The sequence below is a fragment of the Mustelus asterias genome, chromosome 16 (genome assembly GCF_964213995.1).
Source record: "Mustelus asterias chromosome 16, sMusAst1.hap1.1, whole genome shotgun sequence".
In the NCBI taxonomy this organism is placed as follows: domain Eukaryota; kingdom Metazoa; phylum Chordata; class Chondrichthyes; order Carcharhiniformes; family Triakidae; genus Mustelus; species Mustelus asterias.
In genome coordinates this window covers 74,921,102-74,942,960 of record NC_135816.1, presented here as the reverse complement: position 1 = coordinate 74,942,960, position 21,859 = coordinate 74,921,102, and the positions used below count along the sequence as shown (strand labels likewise).

The 21,859-nt window shown below is 46.2% G+C and overlaps 1 protein-coding gene across 3 annotated transcripts in view; it reads right to left on the bottom strand.

Moving 5' to 3' along the window:
* Positions 1-4,140: 4,140 nt before the first annotated feature.
* LOC144505247 (E3 ubiquitin/ISG15 ligase TRIM25-like) overlaps positions 4,141-21,859 on the bottom strand; it is a 90,123-nt gene continuing 72,404 nt past the window's right edge. For 2 of the 3 annotated variants that reach the window (XM_078231282.1, XM_078231283.1), the window contains exons 2-6: positions 20,651-20,746; positions 12,805-13,035; positions 11,942-11,964; positions 10,058-10,191; positions 4,141-5,308 (exon numbers count right to left, since the gene is read on the bottom strand). In XM_078231282.1, the coding sequence (XP_078087408.1) occupies positions 4,794-5,308; positions 10,058-10,191; positions 11,942-11,964; positions 12,805-13,035; positions 20,651-20,746 (999 nt within the window). In that variant the 3' untranslated portion in view covers positions 4,141-4,793. The remainder of the gene's footprint in view (positions 5,309-10,057; positions 10,192-11,941; positions 11,965-12,804; positions 13,036-20,650; positions 20,747-21,859) is intronic. The other variant, XM_078231284.1, reaches the window with a different exon arrangement.

Below are 21,859 nucleotides of genomic sequence, written 5' to 3'. Positions count from 1 at the left end.
CAGAAATCTTTTCCATGTCATTCCACTCTGCAAGAAAGGGTTGCTATACAGGCTGCTGATGCTCCACTCCCTCACACTTGTCTGCAGTTTGAATTCACCGTGACGATCCAATCTCTTGTCCCGAGGAGTTGTTGTCCCTGGTGGGGTACTCTCTACACAATCTGTATAGATTGAGGATCTGCTATGGTGGGAGTTACACAAATCATTAATTTAAGCAGCTTCATGGACTGCCAGGTTGCCTGTAATTTCCGTGGTTTGGATAGCCAGGGTCCGATTTTAACCCAAAGTGCATTCTCTTACACAAAGTTAAAATCAGGCCCGCTATATTTTGTGTCTATGTAGAGTGTGAGAGGTTTCCAATATTGAAACGACTGCCTCAATTTCTGCTTGTATTTCATCCCACATTTCTTATCTTTGACCCAATGCAGAAGCAAATTGGAGGATTCCCTGAGCCTGGCCAATGTCCAGATCGAGAGAATGACTTGGCCCAACTGCCTGCCTGTCTTCCACTACTGTCACCATGTTGGTGAGTCCCTGAAAAGGGGGCAGGCAGGGTCTGCTGGTACAATTGAAGCCTTCTGTGACTAATGGACACTGGAGAAACTCAAGTGAAGAATCAACAAATGGAATCAAATGTTAATTCAGTGACTTCTGTTAAATTTCCAATTAATTAAATGTTTTGCCTCTTTCAAAGGGGCACCTTCAAACTCGTACTCAGTGACATTATCAACCTCTCAGACAAAGCAGATGAGTAGATATCCGTTTCCATAGTAACTGACTATGTTCCATTGTCTGGCCCAGGTCTCTAACAATGACATTAATTAGTCTTTACCTATCAGCATTTGTTTGAATCATTTTCTTCTCACAACTTTATTTTGTGATGCTTGCTGTGAGGTTTTGATCTCTCTATTTCATTTTAGACAAAGGGAGGGGAACTGATACAGACACAGCTGGACAGTGTCATCGAGACATCAGTTGACAATCCCAGATTACAGTATCTTTCCCTGTTGGTTCCAGTGCGAAAACTGTCTCACATTCCAAACTCTGTCTACACTTCATTGAATTTATCAAAGTGTTGAGTACTGGATCAGGACTGGACAGATTATCCAGGGGAATTTCACAGTAACTTCATTGCAGTGTTAATGTAAGCCTTCTTTGTGACTAATAAATAAACTTTACTTTAAACTTTTAACTTTATTATAGTTAATCCAGAGCGTTCACCTTATTATGTCATAGACCCGTCATCAAACACATTAAATGCACTTATGTATCTGACCACGTCGAGTACAAATTGTGATGTGAGCAAGGACAGGTTTCTCTTAACTCTCGGTACGGTAACACAGTGGTTAGCACTGCTGCTTCACAGCTCCAGGGTCCCGGGTTCGATTCCCGGCTCGGGTCACTGTCTGTGTGGAGTTTGCACATTCTCCTCGTGTCTGCGTGGGTTTACTCCGGGTGCTCCGGTTTCCTCCCACAGTCCAAAGATGTGCGGGTTAGGTTGATTGGCCAGGTTAAAAATTGCCCCTTAGAGTCCTGGGATGCGTAGGTTAGAGGGATTAGCGGGTAAATATGTGGGGGTAGGGCCTGGGTGGGATTGTGGTCGGTGCAGACTCGATGGGCCGAATGGCCTCCTTCTGCACTATAGAGTTTCTATGATTTCTATGATTTCATCTGGTTCAGAATTTGATAATGGTCATAGTATAATAAATTACTATAATGCAGTACTGGCAGTCCTAGACTTTAAAACATTTGAATTATGACAAACTACACTTACAACCTTTATAAATTGACAACCCATTTCAACCTTACTTCAGTTTCGACTTCACAATGTTACACCAGAATGTTCATACGTGCACATTGGCATTCTGTACCACCTGCATGACAGGACAGGGCAAACTGACTTTATTAGGTTGTAAACAAGTGTTTCATTGAACCATTAACGTTGTATTTAATGTGTGCTCAGACTCGAAGAAGTTCAAGGTTAAACAGATAATTGACAGAGAATGAATGGCTTCATTATATCCTCCGCACTAACCAAGAAACTTGTGCTAAAGCAAGCAGTCGCCACAACGACTTGACAAGGCAAGAGTTGGGAGCAGTACACTGCCAAGCACCCCATGAGTGATTTCTGGCTTTTAGTCAGGAACCAATCCCCCATTTATATCGTTGTTCCAATGGGGAAATTGGTTCCGACCTACAACATTTCAACTTACACCATGGTTTTCAGGAACCATTTGTGTCGTATGTTGGAGGACTAACTGTATTGTTAAAAAGTCAGAGAAATACAAGTCACAATCTAAAAATATCTGTGGAACATCCAACACTTATTTCCTTCATCTGAGTTGCCAGCTTTTAGGGAATGCATGTTGGTACACAAATTCATATTTTGTTTCACAGGAGGATAAGGTTTATTCATTGGCTTTCATAGGAATTAAATATAGAACTAAAAGTATTACCAAGAATCACACATATAATTAACTATTATTAATCATAAATAATGACTAATCACATGAATAATCAGAAATACAAGATCTTTACATATGTAATTATTAATAATAAAAATTATTACAGATATATTTAAGACACTGACAGTACAAGACTGGAGAATTCACTGGGTTGAGTTTGACGGGATCAATTGACCAAAGCTTGCGGAATTCTGAAGTTTCTATTCTAGCAGCCTCTTTTTATACCTTTCTTTCACTCTCGCTATGTGAGGATCCATAGGGGCAATTCTCCCCAAAAAAATTCTAAACGCCCTATTTTACTATTTTGATTCTAAGTGCTGGGCGGTCTTGAAACTGAGAGTATTACAGATCCAACTTTAAGACCTGTTCTCAGGCGCCCCCATACGCACTCTGCCTGTAAAAATATCGGCAATTCCGAAGTGCGCTGCAGAAGCTTGTGGGCGGGGCTTAACATGCCCGAAATCCTGTAGCTCTGATCGGTGCCTTCAACCGCGCATGCACAGAAAAAAAAAGATAGAATGCGGCGCCCCCGTCACATTGCTCCCAGGCCGGGTAATGCTCCCCCAGCCCCCACAGACATTGCCCCATCCCCACAACATTACTGACCCTCTTATTCCCCCGCCCCCTCCCACCACCCAGACCGATCGTGGGCCCTTCCCCACCCAGATTCCCCCTCACTGATCTCCGGCAGAGTGGCAGTGGACCCCCCCCCCCACCGATCTCAAGCAGAACCGTAGGATCCACCTTCATCCCCCCCCTCCAACCTCCAGCCCAAATCTCAAGCAGAGAGCCGTCGGACACTCAGCATTTACCTCCTCACTAAGTGGAGCGCCCGAATCGGACTTGTGGAGCATGTCTGTTTCGTGCCAATTCTGAATGGGCAAACAGTGGTAAACGGGGAAGTGCCAGTAAGGTTGGGCATGCAGCCCATTAAGTCAATTTAAATGCACGCCCGTTTCGTGGCCATTTTCGGGCCTTGGTAAATGGGGAGTTGGCGCAGATGCAGGCACAGATTGCGCTGCTCACCCGACTTTACCAAGTTTTCGTGCCCGAAAACAGGCGCAACTTAGTGGTGAACTCGGGCCCTAAGTGTCAAATTCATGTAAAAACTGGAGTAAATCACATTGATTTTTTCAGCAGGAATTTCAATATGAATTTCTCACATTCTTCCACTGCAGAGTGCACTAGCGTGAAACAGTCTGAAAATCATTGAGCAGGGCCTACTCCCACCCGAGAGGCCAGCAGCATAGCGCTGAACTGGCCACTGCGCATGCGCCGATCTGTCAGCACCGAGATCAGCACATGCGCAATGGCCCGTCTGCCAGCCTCTCAATCGCTGGCCAGCCCTGCGACCCCGCAACGCCCGTCATGCAACCTCCCCACGGCCTGATCGCTGGCCCCTCCAAACATATCTAGGCCAGCCTCAACCCTCCCCGCAGCCCCAATCTCCTGATTTCCCGGACCCCCACCACCCAGCAGTCCCGACCCCCCAGCAGGCGGCCCCCCCACTCCGATGACCAGCCCCGATCGCTGGCCTCCCTTTGGTCATATTAACCCAAAGCGCAGAGTGCAGCCCAAAGTGCAGAGTGGCAGCAGGACACCCCCCCCCTCCCCCACCTATCGCCCTCCAGAGGCCCCACCCTTGATTAGGCCCTGCCCCCTTGGCACTGCCTTATACCCAGTGGGAAGTGCCCCCTGAGCATTGGCACTTTGCCCCTTGGTCAGTATCAGGGGGCCCAGGCTGGCACTGCCAAGGTTACCGAATCCAATTTTCTGCAATAACTGCAATTTAAATGAGAATAACTCCCCATATTCAAGCCCCATGTTGAGACTTCGTGGCCACAGATGGGTCACAACATGAACATAGTTGTCGGCCTGTAAATCCTTCCAAAATGCCTGAGTGCAGGCGATGATTACAGGAGAGTTTCCTGGCCAGCTATACCACAACAGTACTTTGACAAATATTATCATGGACCAATCCAATGGAAATCAGTGGTCACCAACACACATGATCTGAAGGAGGAGTAAAGTTGACTAAATTTCAAGATCTGTGGCAGGCGCCTTTTCAACAAGTTAATGGAAACAATTTTGTGGCCTTAATGAAAACATTGTCGACTGGAATTCATTTTACTAACTGGACATTGCAGGCTAAAACTCAATTAAAACCTAAAATTAATATGACCATTTGAATAATGATTGATGCAAGCATCCTTCAGAGGCCTCATGTTGAAGTGACACCATCAGAGAAAGCAAGCCAACCCGGAAGTGATGTTTCCAAGGCCCATTCACACACAACAGGAAGTAATCTCAGAGGCTCAAATATTAGGATTAATTTAACAGTTTTAGGGATTTGTTCCTACAATAAAATGCTGGAAACACGGGTTGAGTAAATGTGGTTTGAAATGTGTGCACGTGTCTCAGTGAGTCAGTAACCTGGTAAAATGACAAAGTCCCAGCCTCAAAGTCCAACCAAACTCGGATCTTGCAGTTAGGGATCAATGGGAGGGAAGTGAACTGGGAATTGTGTGCAGCGCTGAGAGAATCAACATAAAAATTTAAACACCAGGATGTCTTGTTGTTTCCAAATTCAGACATCTCCCCCTTCCTCTCCACACTCTCAGACACAATCCCCAATCCCCAGTTATTCCCATCAGTCTCCACATCCCAGAAATGGAATCCTGAGGAGAAGCTCTGGAAGCAGAGAACTTGGGGATGGTCTTTAAACCTCTCTGGGTGAGATGGGTAAGGCTGTTGCCATGTACCCCATGTTACTGATTTCAGATTATCAGACAGAACCAAATTGTAGTTTGCTGTCTTTGGATCCAGGCTCAATGATCTTTTCCCTAGAGAGGAGAGAAGAGATTGGTCAGACAGGATTATTCCACTCAAATCAATGATTGACAGCTGCAGTGTAGGAGAGTCAGTATTTCCCAGACACCATCAGCCCTATATTATCTGTATTCTTTCCAGGTTAAATAAGTGGCCTTCAATCAGATTCTATGTTAAGTAGCAGTGTGGCTACCAGTGCTGCACATTCAGTGAGACGCTCAGTAGCAGTCAGTTGGCACTGCACGCGTTCTCCCAGAGACCATGGAGGGAATTCACCGATATCCCACAGCCTCAGTTACTGGGCTCTCTATCCTGTTTCTGCCCCACCCTGAATACAGGAGTGTGCCCAGCGCTCTCCCTTCCTGAATACAGGAGTGTGCCCAGCGCTCTCCCTTCCTGAATACAGGAGTGTGTCCAGCGCTCTCCCTTCCTGAATACAGGAGTGTGCCCAGCACTCTCCCTTCCTGAATACAGGAGTGTGCCCAGCACTCTCCCTTCCTGAATACATGAGTGTGCCCAGCGCTCTCCCTTCCTGAATACAGGAGTGTGCCCAGCGCTCTCCCTTCCTGAATACAGGAGTGTGCCCAGCGCTCTCCCTTCCTGAATACAGGAGTGTGCCCAGCGCTCTCCCTCCCTGAATACAGGAGTGTGCCCAGCGCTCTCCCTTCCTGAATACAGGAGTGTGCCCAGCGCTCTCCCTTCCTGAATACAGGAGTGTGCCCAGTGCTCTCCCTTCCTGAATACAGGAGTGTGCCCAGCGCTCTCCCTTCCTGAATACAGGAGTGTGCCCAGCGCTCTCCCTTCCTGAATACAGGAGTGTGCCCAGCACTCTCCCTCCCTGAATACAGGAGTGTGCCCAGCGCTCTCCCTTCCTGAATACAGGAGTGTGCCCAGCGCTCTCCCTTCCTGAATACAGGAGTGTGCCCAGCGCTCTCCCTTCCTGAATACAGGAGTGTGCCCAGCGCTCTCCCTTCCTGAATACAGGAGTGTGCCCAGCGCTCTCCCTTCCTGAATACAGGAGTGTGTCCAGCGCTCTCCCTTCCTGAATACAGGAGTGTGCCCAGCGCTCTCCCTTCCTGAATACAGGAGTGTGCCCAGCGCTCTCCCTTCCTGAATACAGGAGTGTGCCCAGCGCTCTCCCTTCCTGAATACAGGAGTGTGCCCAGCGCTCTCCCTTCCTGAATACAGGAGTGTGCCCAGCGCTCTCCCTTCCTGAATACAGGAGTGTGCCCAGCGCTCTCCCTTCCTGAATACAGGAGTGTGCCCAGCGCTCTCCCTTCCTGAATACAGGAGTGTGCCCAGCGCTCTCCCTTCCTGAATACAGGAGTGTGCCCAGCGCTCTCCCTTCCTGAATACAGGAGTGTGCCCAGCGCTCTCCCTTCCTGAATACAGGAGTGTGCCCAGCGCTCTCCCTTCCTGAATACAGGAGTGTGCCCAGCGCTCTCCCTTCCTGAATACAGGAGTGTGTCCAGCGCTCTCCCTTCCTGAATACAGGAGTGTGCCCAGCGCTCTCCCTTCCTGAATACAGGAGTGTGCCCAGCGCTCTCCCTTCCTGAATACAGGTGTGCGCCCTGGGTTCTCCACCCTTGAATACAAGAATGAATCCTGGGTTCTCTCCCTCCTGTTACTGTCCCATTCTGAATATAGAAATGTTCCTTGGGCTTTCTCCTGCCTGTTAGTGTTCCATTATACCCACAGTCTGATTAAAGCCTCCATCAATTTACACACAGCAGTGAATCGGGCTGAATCTGGTGTCCATTCATTATATTAACTACTTAGATGATGGAATACAGAGCCACATATCCAAATTTACTGGTGTCACAAAGAGGGACAGTTCTGTAAGCAGTGGAGATGCAAGTATATGTTTGCAAAGAGATGTTAGTAGGGAAAGTGAGTGGACAAAACTATACCGATCTCAAATGTGACGTTACCCATTTTAGACCCAATAAGGATAGAACAGGGTACTTTATGTTCAAAAGCCAGAAAAAGTGGAGATCCACACAGACTTGGGAGAGCATGCATACAGATCATTAAAATGTCATGAACTGGTACATAAAAAGAGTAAAAAAACTAATGCAATTCTGGTCTTCATATCTGGAGAACTAGAATACAAGGGCGTATAATGTCACGGTTTGGGTAACAAAACCTGGCTAGACTACACCTGGAGTTTTGTGGATGGATCACCGGTATTAATGGATTTGGGGAAAAAGATATGGAGTTAGGTCACAGATCAGACTAGATCTTATTGAATGTGGAACAGATTCAAGGGGTTAAATGACCTCCTCCTGTTCCTGTCCCCCTTCTGTACATTAAACTGTTACTCTGTTCATACTGAATTCACCCACACTGACTCAGACCCTGTGCCCGAGACTCAAACCAATACAGAGCTGTGAGGGAACAGGAGCAGAAACTCGAATCTTGAATCCCTGACTGAAAAAATATCACCGAGAAAGAAAGGGTTAAATAGAAATAGTAAAAGTTAATAGAAAACATGAGAATTAAACAAATTACAGTCTGTGTGACCCCTGCTTTAGATTCTAAACACACCTTGTGATATTCCTATGCTCTTGCTGATCCCAGTTGACATCTAGGGACAGGGGCTGTCCCAGAGGAGCTGTTTGGGGAGGGGTTACTTGCGATGGGTCCCTGTATTTGGTGGAAGCTGGCACTGTAAACAAAGCACTCGGTGATTGGGAATTGCAAGGTCCAGTCCCCTTTATTATTACTCGATGGTAGGTTATATCAGGGGAGATGATGATGTACTGGTCACTGATCTAGTAATCCAGAGGCCCAGGTTAATGATCTGGGGACATGACTTCAAATCCCACCATGGCAGATGATGAAATTTGAATTAAATTAATAAATCTGGAATTGAAAGCTAGTCTCAGTAATGATAACCGCAAAACTATCAATTGTGGGGAGAACCCATCAGGTTCACAAATGCCCTTTAGGTACCATCCTTACCCGGTCTAGCAAACATGTGACTCCAGATACACATGTGTTTGACTCTTAATTGCACACTGAAATGGACCAGCAAATCACTCAGTTCAAAGGCAATTAGGAATGGACAACAATTGCTGGCCTTGCTAGCGACACCCTCAACTGATCAAAAAAATAGATATATTCTTGTATATTCCTGGAGGCCTCCTGGTGCAGTGGGTAGCATCCCTGCCTCTGAGCCAGAAGCTCAGGGTTCAAGTCCCATTTCAGGACTTGAGGGCTGAAAGGGCTGAATAATCACACAAGTTTAAAAATCACATAGGCTGCAAGCTGAACCCAGTCACACAGGGAAAGCTATGTGATTAAAGTAAGCCCAGATAAGGGTCAAGGATCATCTAATTGAATGATGTGCAGCTGCAGTTCATGTCTGCCCATTAGAACATGGGACAATGCAAAGGGAGGTTGAGACACCATTAGTCAGAGATATAGCTTTCATTTCTTGATGATATAACATGCACAAGTTTTAATTGGACACTATACCCTTATGTATGCATGATGCAACCTTAACTATGACTGGATAGAGACAGCTCCTATTGGGAGATAACTATTGATATATGCTAATTACTTGTAATTGAAGCTGAGACTTTAATTATCTATGCATTTATGAATTTATCACAATGTTCTGAATGGTCATTCAGGGTCCTGTAGCTCCTATCGTAACGTTCATCTTGAAACCACTCTGTTACTTTGTCTGGCTACTGGAGGGGAACGATAGTTTTAAATACAAGAAAACCATCGTAACAGCCCCTAACAATGGCCAAGGAAGATACGTTCCTAACATGAACAAACATGGGCGGCACGGTAGCACAGTGGTTAGCACTGCTGCTTCACAGCTCCAGGGACCTGGGTTCGATTCCCGGCTTGGGTCACTGTCTGTGTGGAGTTTGCACATTCTCCTCGTGTCTGCGTGGGTTTCCTCCGGGTGCTCCGGTTTCCTCCCACAGTCCAAAGATGTGCGGGTTTAGGTTGATTGGCCATGCTAAAATTGCCCCTTAGTGTCCTGGGATGCGTAGATTAGAGGGATTAGTGGGTAAAATATGTAGGGATATGGGAGTAGGGCCTGGGTGGGATTGTGGTCGGTGCAGACCCGATGGGCCGAATGGCCTCTTTCTGTACTGTAGGGTTCCTATTATTTCTTTGAACAGGCTGAGTATCAACTTGCCAATCCTTCCAACATATGCGGTGTCAGGGAGTAAGAGTTAGCTCAGTTGGCTGGTCAGTGTGGATCAGATTGATGCCAAAGCAAAAGATCTGTTCCCTATTTCAGCTGTGATGGGAATTGGACCTGTATCTTTGCTCCACCCGTGTTGGAGGTCATGGCGCTGTGAGTTAGATCAGCCTTCCAGCAAAGAACTCAAGAAGATTTATTCCTACATCACAACATTGACTGCACTTCATTAGAACTTCATTTGCACTTTGGCATGTCCTGAGGTTGAGAAGGGTGCTATAAAAATACAAGTCTTCCTTTATTTTATTTTGCTCTGAGTAATAGCCCTGTGAGGTACGGTGTCCCTTTGAGAGACTCTCTGATTGAGTGTGTAACACCCCCCCACCACCTGACCCAGGCTGGGTGAAGCTCTGCCCCATTACAGTGAGGAATGTTTAAAGCAGGTGTCACTGGGGACTGAAGATTAATCTCAGGCTCCTGATGCACACACACAGGGAGCTGATATTAAAGCCCAGGGATATTCCCAGCTGTCTGAACAGAACTAACCTGACCTGCTCTCAATCCCTTATATTGGAGAAAAGCTGCACGTTCTTACCGATGATTCCCAATATATCAGAGTGGTACTTTTCCGATTCATTCAACCTCTTCTGGATATGTTGAGATATATTGGACAGGTTCAGGGTGAACACTGGGACATCTGGACCTGTGACTCTCCGAGTCTCAGTCATTCTTTAATGAAAGAAGAGAGAATGTTTTCGTCAGTGGGGACTTTTCAGATCAGAAACCCAAAAAGAGGACCGAGTGATCAGTGTAACAACCTGCACCCCTTCTAATGCTCATACTGACTACCCGCAGCAACGCATCCTGAAAATGTCAGAATCCTGGGATTCTCCCTGCAATCGTACTGATCTCCACACGTGCAGTGGGATCCTGGTTTACTGTCACTTCAGCTCAGTTTGTGATGTTCAAATCCATCTGTGTTCAGTCCAGTTTCTCTGTACTGGAGCCTCACCTTTCCATTATTTACAATGATTATTATTCTGAGCATTTTCAATCTCTGCTCCCCTCACTCTGCAGAAATAGACTCACTACAATCATGTGGACTGAAGAGAGGAAAAGGAACATCCACACGGGAACATGTAATCAGTGAGGTTCCCTCACAAACTCCATTTTAACCTCTGATGGGAGGGAGAGGATTATGGATAAAAACATTGAGATCGAGCACCGTGACTACAACCGACCCCAATGTCATCCATTTCAATTTTAACATGTAAAATCAGGCCATTGACGAGACTCCTGTGAAATGCTGTTGGTATCTTAACTAACATTTGAAAGATACTACACAATGATATCATCAGGGCAGTGACTGAAATGTTAGTGTAAGCTGCACTATTGGCTTCCCAGCAGCAGATCATTTGCCAGATACAACAAGTGGCCTCGGCCTCTGCTAAAAATCAGCTTCTTTTAGCACCTTGTTGATTAGCAGGAGGAGGAGACACACCAGGCCTCACAAGGAGTAAGCCTATGGGTTCTCACATTCTCTATTATGTCGACCTTTCCTGCCCAATTCCCAATCCCACTCAGGTCTCAGAGTGCCTGCTGATCACTCTGAGAATGGGGTCACCCCTACAAATGCCCACCCAACTGTAAGAAGTTTCGCAACGCCAGGTTTAAGTCCAACAGGTTTATTTGGTATCACGAGCTTTCGGAGTGCTGCTCCTTCATCAGGTGAGTGAGACTACTTACTGTGCCCACCCCAGTCCAATGCCGGCATCTCCACATCATGGCTACCACTGACACCGCAAGCCGCCGGCTCAAAGTGGAGAGGATCACCAGGAGGATTGCGCAGAAAAGAGGAGAGACTTCTTACTGTGCCCACCCCAGTCCAACACCGGCATCTCCACATCATGGCTACCACCCAACTGTGTCTTTTTGTCACTTGTTTTGCTCCCGAGCACCGGTCAGGCTGTTAGTCACTGACTGTCAGGTGGAAGGCTGTGGAAGATTTAAATTAGGCTTTTCCAATATGATCGACAGGGCATCCATGTCCACAAACTGGCCAAGATCTCCCATACCCTAAGAGAGTGGCCTGGGAGAGGGACAGAATCAGTGACTGGAGAATTAAGTTTGTGGCAGGTTTGAAAACAATGCCATGGATCTTCTCTGTTTAATTGGAGGAAATTTTAGCTCAGCCAATGCTGGATGTTAAACAGGAAGAGTAACAAATAAGAGACAGAGGAGAGATGGAGATTGGTGATGAGGTAGAGCTGAATATTGTCAGTGTATATATGGAATCTCCCATTTCCCATGGCTGTCTAAACTAGTAACCCCTCAAACCACACTTGAACATTACTCAGTATTCCCATCATTTGTAAGCACTTTAACTGTGAAAGTTTCCAATTCTGCTTTCACTTTTCTCCCAGATACCAGTGAATGTTCCCTATCAGCAGCAGGTTCTGGATGAATGAGAGAAACTTACCTGGAAAGAAGCTGCTTCGAGTTCTGTGAATAAAGAGAGGAGATCAAATCAGTCAATGGACAAACCAACTCCCAATGGAAACAAACAGTGAATTTGGGATTAAGAGGAAACAATTCAGTGTGTAACAGCCGATGGAGCCAGTCACAGGAATGAGGAATAATCTCACCTTTCACTGCACTCCATTCAGGGACAGCACCAACAATCCGAGGGCAGGGCTGTGCGGGCAGGACTGAGGGGATAACAACCAACACTCCGAGGGCAGGGCTGTGCGGGCAGGACTGAGGGGATAACAACCAACACTCCGAGGGCAGGGCTGTGCGGGCAGGACTGAGGGGATAACAACCAACACTCCGAGGGCAGGGCTGTGCGGGCAGGACTGAGGGGATAACAACCAACACTCCGACGACAGGGCTGTGCGGGCAGGACTGAGGGGATAACAACCAACACTCCGAGGGCAGGGCTGTGCGGGCAGGACTGAGGGGATAACAACCAACACTCCGAGGGCAGGGCTGTGCGGGCAGGACTGAGGGGATAACAACCAACACTCCGAGGGCAGGGCTGTGCGGGCAGGACTGAGGGGATAACAACCAACACTCCGAGGGCAGGGCTGTGCGGGCAGGACTGAGGGGATAACAACCAACACTCCGAGGACAGGGCTGTGCGGGCAGGACTGAGGGGATAACAACCAACACTCCGAGGGCAGGGCTGTGCGGGCAGGACTGAGGGGATAACAACCAACACTCCGAGGGCAGGGCTGAGGGGGGCAGCACCAATTCTGGATCCCACCATCAATCTTCAAACAATCCAGCCTCACAGAAACACCCCATTCCCCAACCATGACCCTGTTGATATTGAAGATGTACCTGAATAAATGAGAGGGGGTCTCTTTGTACCAGTCTCTGGGATTCTCCATCTATTGATGTAATCTGTTCCACCCTCTTGTTTAATGTTTCAGAACAGCTTCGAATCTGAGAGACAACTCGGAGCTCCTCCTCATCAATCAGTTTCAGTGTGGATTCTTCATCTTCTTCCAGCTTTCTCCTCCATTCAGAGAAACTCTTCGATAACTTTCCTTTCAGCTCATTGATTTGTGTCTGAAACACAAACCAACTCTCATTACAAACGGCCCTTCCACACAGCAGTTACCCTGCGCACACAGGACTTTGCAGAGATGTGACAATTTGTTTAGATCACCACTCCATCATCATGGCCACGTGAAGCGTGGTAAAAATCACTCCCCCATTCTACCACTTTAGAGACGAAGTGGTTGTGCAGTGTGTCACTGGGCTAGTAACCCGGACACCCAGGATAATGCTCTGGAGACTCATACATTTTTTTTTTTAAATTCACTTTATGGGATGTGAGCGTTGCTGGCTAGGCCAGCATTTATTGCCCATCCCTAGTTACCCTTCAGCAGGTGGTGGTGAGCCTCCTTGAACCACTGCAGTCCTGGAGGTAGGTACATACATGATGCTATTAGAGAGGGTTTTCCAGGGTTTTGACCCAGTGACCGTGAAGATACAGTGGTATATTTCCAAGTCAGAATGGTGAATGATTTGGAGGGGAACCTCCAGGTAGTGGTGTTTCCAGGTATCTGCTGCTCTTGTCCTTCTAAATGGTAGTGGTCGTGGATTTGGAAGGCACTGCCTAAGGAACCTTGGTGATATCCTGCAGTGCATCTTGTAGATGGTACACACGACTGCCACTGTTCATCAGTGGTGGAGGGATTGAATGTTTGTGGAAGGGTTAGCAATCGAGCGGGCTGTTTAATCCTGGAAAGTGTCAAGCCTCTTGAGGAGTGGAGAGTATTCCCTTACACTGCTGACTTGCACCTTGTAGATGGACAGCTTTGGAGAATTAGGTGAATTACTAGCCACATAATTCCTCGCCTTTTATCTGCTCTGATAGCCAGAGTATTTATATGGCTAGTCCAGTTCAGTTTCTGGTCAATGGTAACCCCCAGGATATCGATGGTGGGGGATTCAGCAATGATAATGCCATTGAATGTCAAGGGGCAATGGTTGGATCCTCTCTTGTTGGGGATGGTCATTGCTGGGCACTTGTGATTTGAATGATACTTGCCGCTTGTCAGCCAAAGCCTGTATATTGTCCACTCTGGCTGCATTTGGACATGAACTGCTGCAGTATTTGCGAATGGTGCTGGGCATTGTGCAGTCATTTCCAAACATCCCCAATTCTAACCTTATGATGGAAGGAAGGTCATTGATGAAGCAGCTGAAGATGGTTGGGCCTAGGACACTACCGAGGAACTCCTGCAGTGCTGAGATGGTTGACCTCCAACCACCAAAACCATCTTCCTTTGTGCCAGGTCTGATTGCAATTATTGAAGAGGTTTCCCCCTGATTCCCATTGATTCACGTTTTGCTGGGGCTCTTTGATACTATACTCAATCAAATGCTGCCTTGATACCAAGGGCAATCACTCTCGCCTCATCTCTGGCATTCAGCTCTTTTGTTCATGTTTGAACCAAGCTGTAATGAGGTCAGGAGCTGAATTACCTTAGCAGAACCCATAAGATGTTATTGCTGATTAAGTGCTGCTTAACAGCACTGCTGATGACCGAGAGTAGACTGATAGCGTGATAATTGGTTAGGTTGGATTTTACCTTTTCTTGTGGGCAGAACATACCTGGACAATTTTCCACATTGTTGGGTAGATGCCAGTGTTGTAGCTGTACTGAAACAGCTTGGCTAGGGGCATGACAAGTTCTGGAGCACATATAATGAAATATTGTCAGGACCCATAGCTTTTGCAGCATCCAGTGCCTATAGCTGTTTCTTGATTTCACGTGGAGTGAATTGAATTGGCTGAAGATGGCATCAGTGATGCTGGGGACCACTGGAGGAGGTGGAGATGGATCATCCAGTCGGCACTTCTGGCTAAAGATGGTTGTGAATGCTTCAGTCTTATCTTTTGCACTGATGTCCTAGGCTCCTCCATTACTGAGCATGGGGATTTGTGGAGCCTCCTCCTCCTTCAATGAATTGTTAAATTATTCACCTCATTCACAGCTGCATGTGTCAGGACCGCAGAACTTAGATCTAATACATTGATTGTCGAATCACTTAGCTCTGTCTTATGCTGTTTGGCATGCAAGTAGTCCTGTATTGTAGCTTCACTAAGTTGACACCTCATTTTTAGGTATGCCTGGTGTTGCTCCTGGCATACACCCCCTGCACTTGTCATCGAAACAGTATTAATCTCCTGGCTTGGTGGATATGGTAGAATGGGGGATATGCGAGCCACAAGGTTACAGATTGTGGTTAAATACAACTCTGCTGCTGATGGCCCACAGCGCCTCATGGATGCCCAGTCTGGAGTTGCTGGATCTGTTCAAAGTCTATCCCATTTAGCACTGTTGTAGTACCATGCAACAGGAAGCAGGGTATCCTCAAAGTGAAGACGGTTTTGGCTCCACGAGTACTGTGCGTTGGTCACTCCTACTAATACTGTCAGATGCATCTGTGGCAGGCAGGTTGGTGAGGATAAGGTCAAGTATGTTTTTCCCTCTTGTTGATTCCCTCACCACCTGGTGCAGTCCCAGTGTAACAGCTATGCCCTTTAGGACCCAGCCCGACCATGGACAAAGATTGCCTCCCCTAAAGTGCATTACTGAGACAGGTGGGTTTTTAAAACAATGGATAATGATTAATATGATCAATAGACTTTTAATGCCAGGTTTATATTGATTGAATTAAAATTCCAGAACTGCAGTGGGGAGGCATTGCCGCAGTGGTATTGTCACTGTAATCCAGCGACCCAGGGTAATCCTCTGGGGACCTGGATTCGAATCTCACCACAGCAGATGAAGCTCAATAAAACATCTGGAATTAAGTCAAATGATGACCATTGTTGATTGTCCTAAAACTGGTTCACTAATCTCCTTTAGGGAAGGAAACCTGATGTCCTTACTTGGTCTACATGTGACTCCAGCCCCACAGCAATGTGGTCGACCCTTAAATGCCCTCTGAAATGACCGAGCAAGCCACTCAACTGCTACAAAGAAAACATAAATGAATGAAACTGGACAGATCACCCCACATCGACCGAGGCACTGGAAACAACAATGGCAACCCACCCCATCGACCCTGCAAAGTCCTCCTCACTAACATCTGGGGGCTTGTGCCAAAATTGGGAGAGCTGTCTCACAGCCTGACATAGTCACAAAAAATAATGCCCCAAACACCACCATCACTATTCCTGAATACGTCCTGTCTCACCGGCATGACAGACCCAGCAGAAGTGGCAGTACGGAGGTATACAGTCGGGAGGGAACTACCCTGGGAGCCCTCAACATTGACTCCGGACCCCATGAAGTCTCATGGCACCAGATCAAATGTGGGCACGGAAACCTGCTGATTACCACGTACCATCCCCCCTCAGCTGATGAATCAATACCCCTTCATGTTGAACACCACATGGAGGAAGCACTGAGGGTGGCAAAGGCACAAAATATATTCTGGGTGGGGGATTTCAATGTCCATCACCAAGAGTGGCTCAGTGGTACCATCACCGAGCAAGTCACTCAATTATATCAAACCACTAAAAATCTGGATGGATCACCCAGCATCAACTTAAGAACCGGAAGCAACGGCAAACTCAGCTTTGTTAATGTACAAAATCCTCCTCGTTAATATCTGGGGCTTGTACCAAAATGAGGAGATATATCCCATAGACTAGCCTGACATAGTCATACTCACAGAATTGTATCTTACAGACAACGTCCCAGACAACACCTCACCACCATTCAGTCCAAAGATGTGCGGGTTAGGTTGATTGGCCATGCTAAAATTGCCCTTAGCATCCTGAGATACGTAGGTTAGAGGGATTAGTGGGTAAAATATGTAGGGGTATGGGGGTAGGGCCTGGGTGGGATTGTGGTCGGTGCAGACTCAATGGGCCGAATGGCCTCTTTCTGTGCTGTAGGGTTTCTATGATTCTATGATTCTATCCCACTGGCAAGACAGACGCAACAGAAGTAGCAGTGCAGTGGTATATAGTCAGGTGAGAGTTGCCCTCTGAGTCCTCAACATTAATTCTGCACCCCATGAAGTCTCATGGCACCAAGCCAAAAATGGAATGAAACCTCTGCTCATTGCCATATACTGTTCCCCACCCCATCCCCACACCTCCTTAGCTGATGAATCAGTACTCCTTCATGTTAAAAACCATTTGATGAAATACCGAGGGTTGCAAAGGCGAATAAGGTACTCTGGGTGACTTCAATGTCCATCACCAAGAGTGGCTTGGTAGCACCTCTACTGACCGAGCCTTAAAAGGACATAGCTGCTAGACTGGGTCTACGGTATAACGAGGGAACCAACAAAAGGGAAAACCTAATTGTTCTCATCTTCACCTCTCTGCGTGCTATAAATGCATTGGTTCATGACAGAATTGTTAGGCGTAATTGTCATATGGTTCTTGTGGTAACAAAGTCCCATTTTCACGTTGAAGATACCATCTGACATATTGTGTGGCACTACCATCATGCTAAATAGGAAAGATTTTGAACAGACAGAGCAACTTGAGTCTGGGCAACCAGAAGATGCTGTGTGCCATCAGCAGCAATAGAATTGTAGAAACATAGAAAACTACAGCACAAAACAGGCCCTTCGGCCCCACAAGTTGTGCCGAACATATCCCTACCTTCTAGGCCTACCTATAACCCTCCATCCTATTAAGTCCCATGTACTCATCCAGGAGTCTCTTAAAAGACCCTATTGAGTTTGCCTCCACCACCACTGACGGCAGCCGATTCCACTCGCCCACCACCCTCTGTGTGAAAAACTTCCCCCTAACATTTCCCCTGTACCTACCCCCCAGCACCTTAAACCTGTGTCCTCTGTGACCCACCCTGGGAAAAAGCCTCTGAGAGTCCACCCGATCTATGCCTCTCAACATCTTATATACCTCTATTAGGTCTCTTCACATCCTACGTCTCTCCAAGGAGAAAAGACCGAGCTCCCTCAGCCTATCCTCATAAGGCATGCCATTCAATCCAGGCAACATCCTTGTAAATCTCCTCTGCACTCTTTCAATCTTTTCCACATCCTTCCTGTAATGAGGAAGAATTGTACTCAACCATAATCTGTAACCTCATGGCCCAGCATATCCCCCACTCTACCATTACCACCAAGCCAGGGGATCAACACTGGTTGAATGAAGAATGCAGGAGGGCATGCCCAGAACACCAGGCGTACATAAGATGAGGTTTCATCCCAGTGAATATAGGAACAGGAGTAGGCCATTCAGCCCATTGAGCCTGCTCCGCCATTCGATATGATCATGGCTAATTAGAAACTTTAATACCTTTTATCCATACTATCCCCATAACCTTTTATGTTATTTTTAATCAGAAATCAATTAATCTCTCCTTTAAACATACTCAGTAACCAAGCTTCCACAGCCCCCGGGGGGAAGAGAATTCCAAAGATTCACAACTTTCTGTATAAAGAAATTTCTCCTCTTTTTGGTCCAAAGTGGCTTCCTCCTCATTTTGAAATTGTGTCCCCTGGTACTAGACTCCCAACCTAGGGAAACATCTTACTTGCATCTACCCTGTCCATTCCTTTAAGTATTTTGTAGATTTCAATGAGATCGCCTTTCATTCTTTGAAACAGAAGTGGATACTCATCAAGACCTTGGTATCCTCATGCATCAGTTGCTGAAAATAAGTGCGCAGTTAAGCAGGCAAATGGTATGTCGGCCTTTATAGCAAGAAGATTTGAGTGTAGGAATAGGGATGCTTTAATGCAATTTTACAGGGCGTTGGTAAGTCCACACCTGGCGTAGTGTGTGCAGTTTTGGTGTCCTTATCTGAGGTAGGGTGCCCTTGCTATAGAGAGAGTGCAGCGAAGGTTTACGAGGCTGATTCCTGGGATGGCAGGTCTGTCATATGATGAGAGACTAAATCGGTTAGGATTGTATTCTTTGGAGTTTAGAAGAGTGAGAGGGGATCTCAGAAACTTATACGATTCTAACAGGATTAGACAGGTTAGATTCAGAAAGGATGTTCCCTTTGGTGGGCCAGTCCAGAATTAGGGGGTAATAGTTTGAGGAACTGAGGTGAGGAGAAATTAGTGAGGAGAAATTAGAAAAAGGTTGTGAATGTAGCCCAATCCATCACGCAAGCCAGCCTCCCATCCATTGATTCTGTCTACACATCCCGCTGACTCGGCAAAGCAGCCAGCATAATTAAGGACCCCACACAACCTGGACATTCTCTCTTCCACCTTCTTCCTTCGGGAAAAAGATACAAAAGTCTGCCAGAGCTGTTCTCTGTCTTTTGCTTTTAACTCTGATTCAAGCTCTCAATTATTTTTCCTGTTCAAGCTGTCTCAATTCATTTTCTTGATGCAACTGTTTCAATTCTATTTCTTGTTGCAACTGTTTCAATTGTAATTCAATTCTAGCCAGTTCCAGTGATTCAAACTGTGTTTCTGGTAAATTTAAATGCAGAGCAATGACTGAAATTATCTTGTCCTTCCTCACCCTTTCAGGCAAAGTCAACTTCAGCTTGTTCGCCAAATCCAAAAGCTTTATTTTTGCCACCTTTTATAAACCATTCCGAGTGACCTCTTCTACACCCAGGAAATCTTTAACCACTGAAAAAGCCATTTTTCCACAAAGCACTCCCTATTTAAACTAACCGAATGCATCACCAGGTCCTCGACATTGTTTTATAGCTTTTAATCCCGGAGAAGAGCCCACAATTTTTGTTAGGGTACCAAATCAGAAACCCCAAAGTATATTATGAAGCCAGACTGGACTTCAACAATTTTCTATTTTGGCATTAATGTGAGGATAGAATGTTTCACTCCAGGAGTGATTCTATTGACCAACCAGAGAAGTTATTATCAAAACAAACTTTATTTAACAATGCAGTTTAACTATAACAAATGAATTTGCTTAACCTTTAACAATTGAACAATACTTAAACATGACAAGTTACAATTCTTAACAGCTAACTTATAACTATTAGTTCCAATCAAACAATATTTCTCTAATAGGCTTAAGCCCCTCTTTGTAATTAATTAGCAAAATGCAGGCATACTTGCTTTGACTTAGGTTAACAGTCTTGGAACTTTTAGAAAGTGTCTGCAGAGAGAGAGAGAGAGAGACACTTCTTTCTTCTACCAGCTCCAGGCAGCGACTGCCCCTCACTTTAAAAATGAAAATGAAACTATTCTTACCTGCAAGATTAACTCCTCCCATTAATACATGACACTGTCCCTGTAGGCATACTTGCCTTGACTTAGGTTAACAGTCTTGGAGCTGAGGGAGAAGGAGAGACCTCTTTTTTCCACCAGCCCCAAGCAGCAACTGCCCCTCACTTTAAAAATGAAAATGAAACTGTTTTTTCCTGAAAGCTTAGCGCCTCCCATTAACCACATGACACTGTCCCTGTCAATCAACCTAATCAAAAACTCACATGGCTCTGCACACCCAGTCTAAAATCCCAGGAGAACACATGTAAACAAAAGGAAATCGACAAAGTAACACATTTCTAGCTAAAATCAATTATCCAGCATTCGCAGCATTTGAGCTGCATATTTTCCCAGACAAATTGACTCTTGTAACAAAGCACTGCCCCTTAAAGCAGCCCCACCTTAAACATCAAATATATCAAAATAGCAGAGTATCATCACAGGAAAAACCCTTTCAAAATCCAGTTCCCCTTTTCCCTACCTTTATTTCAGCTTCTGGTCTCTCTAAGTCTCGCTGTTTACTGGAACAATGCTGCTGGATTCTATGAAGTTTCTTGATTCCTTTCTTTAATTCTTCCTGTCAAGTGTTTAAAAAATAACAACTTTTTTATAAAGCATTTTAACAAAGAACAGTACAGTACAGCACAGGAAACAGGCCCTTCGGCCCTCCAAGCCTGTGCCGCTCCTTGGTCCAACTAGACCAATCGTTTGTATCCCTCCATTCCCAGGCTGCTCATGTGACTATCCAGGTAAGTCTTAAACGATGTCAGAATGCCTGCCTCCACCACCCTACTTGGCAGCGCATTCCAGGCCCCCACCACCCTCTGTGTAAAAAACGTCCCTCTGATGTCTGAGTTATACTTCGCCCCTCTCAGCTTGAGCCCGTGACCCCTCGTGATCGTCACCTCCGACCTGGGAAAAAGCTTCCCACTGTTCACCCTATCTATACCCTTCATAATCTTGTATACCTCTATTAGATCTCCCCTCATTCTCCGTCTTTCCAAGGAGAACAACCCCAGTCTACCCAATCTCTCCTCATAGCTAAGACCCTCCATACCAGGCAACATCCTGGTAAACCTTCTCTGCACTCTCTCTAACACCTCCACGTCCTTCTGGTAGTGCGGCGACCAGAACTGGACGCAGTACTCCAAATGTGGCCTAACCAGCGTTCTATACAGCTGCATCATCAGACTCCAGCTTTTATACTCTATACCCCGTCCTATAAAGGCAAGCATACCATATGCCTTCTTCACCACCTTCTCCACCTGTGTTGCCACCTTCAAGGATTTGTGGACTTGCACACCTAGGTCCCTCTGTGTTTCTATACTCCTGATGACTCTGCCATTTATTGTATAACTCCTCCCTACATTATTTCTTCCAAAATGCATCACTTCGCATTTATCCGGATTAAATTCCATCTGCCACCTCTCCGCCCAATTTTCCAGCCTATCTATATCCTGCTGTATTGCCCGACAATGCTCTTCGCTATCCGCAATTCCAGCCATCTTCGTGTCATCCGCAAACTTGCTGATTACACCAGTTACACCTTCTTCCAAATCATTTATATATATCACAAATAGCAGAGGTCCCAGTACAGAGCCCTGCGGAACACCACTGGTCACAGACCTCCAGCCGGAAAAAGACCCTTCGACCACTACCCTCTGTCTCCTATGGCCAAGCCAGTTCTCCA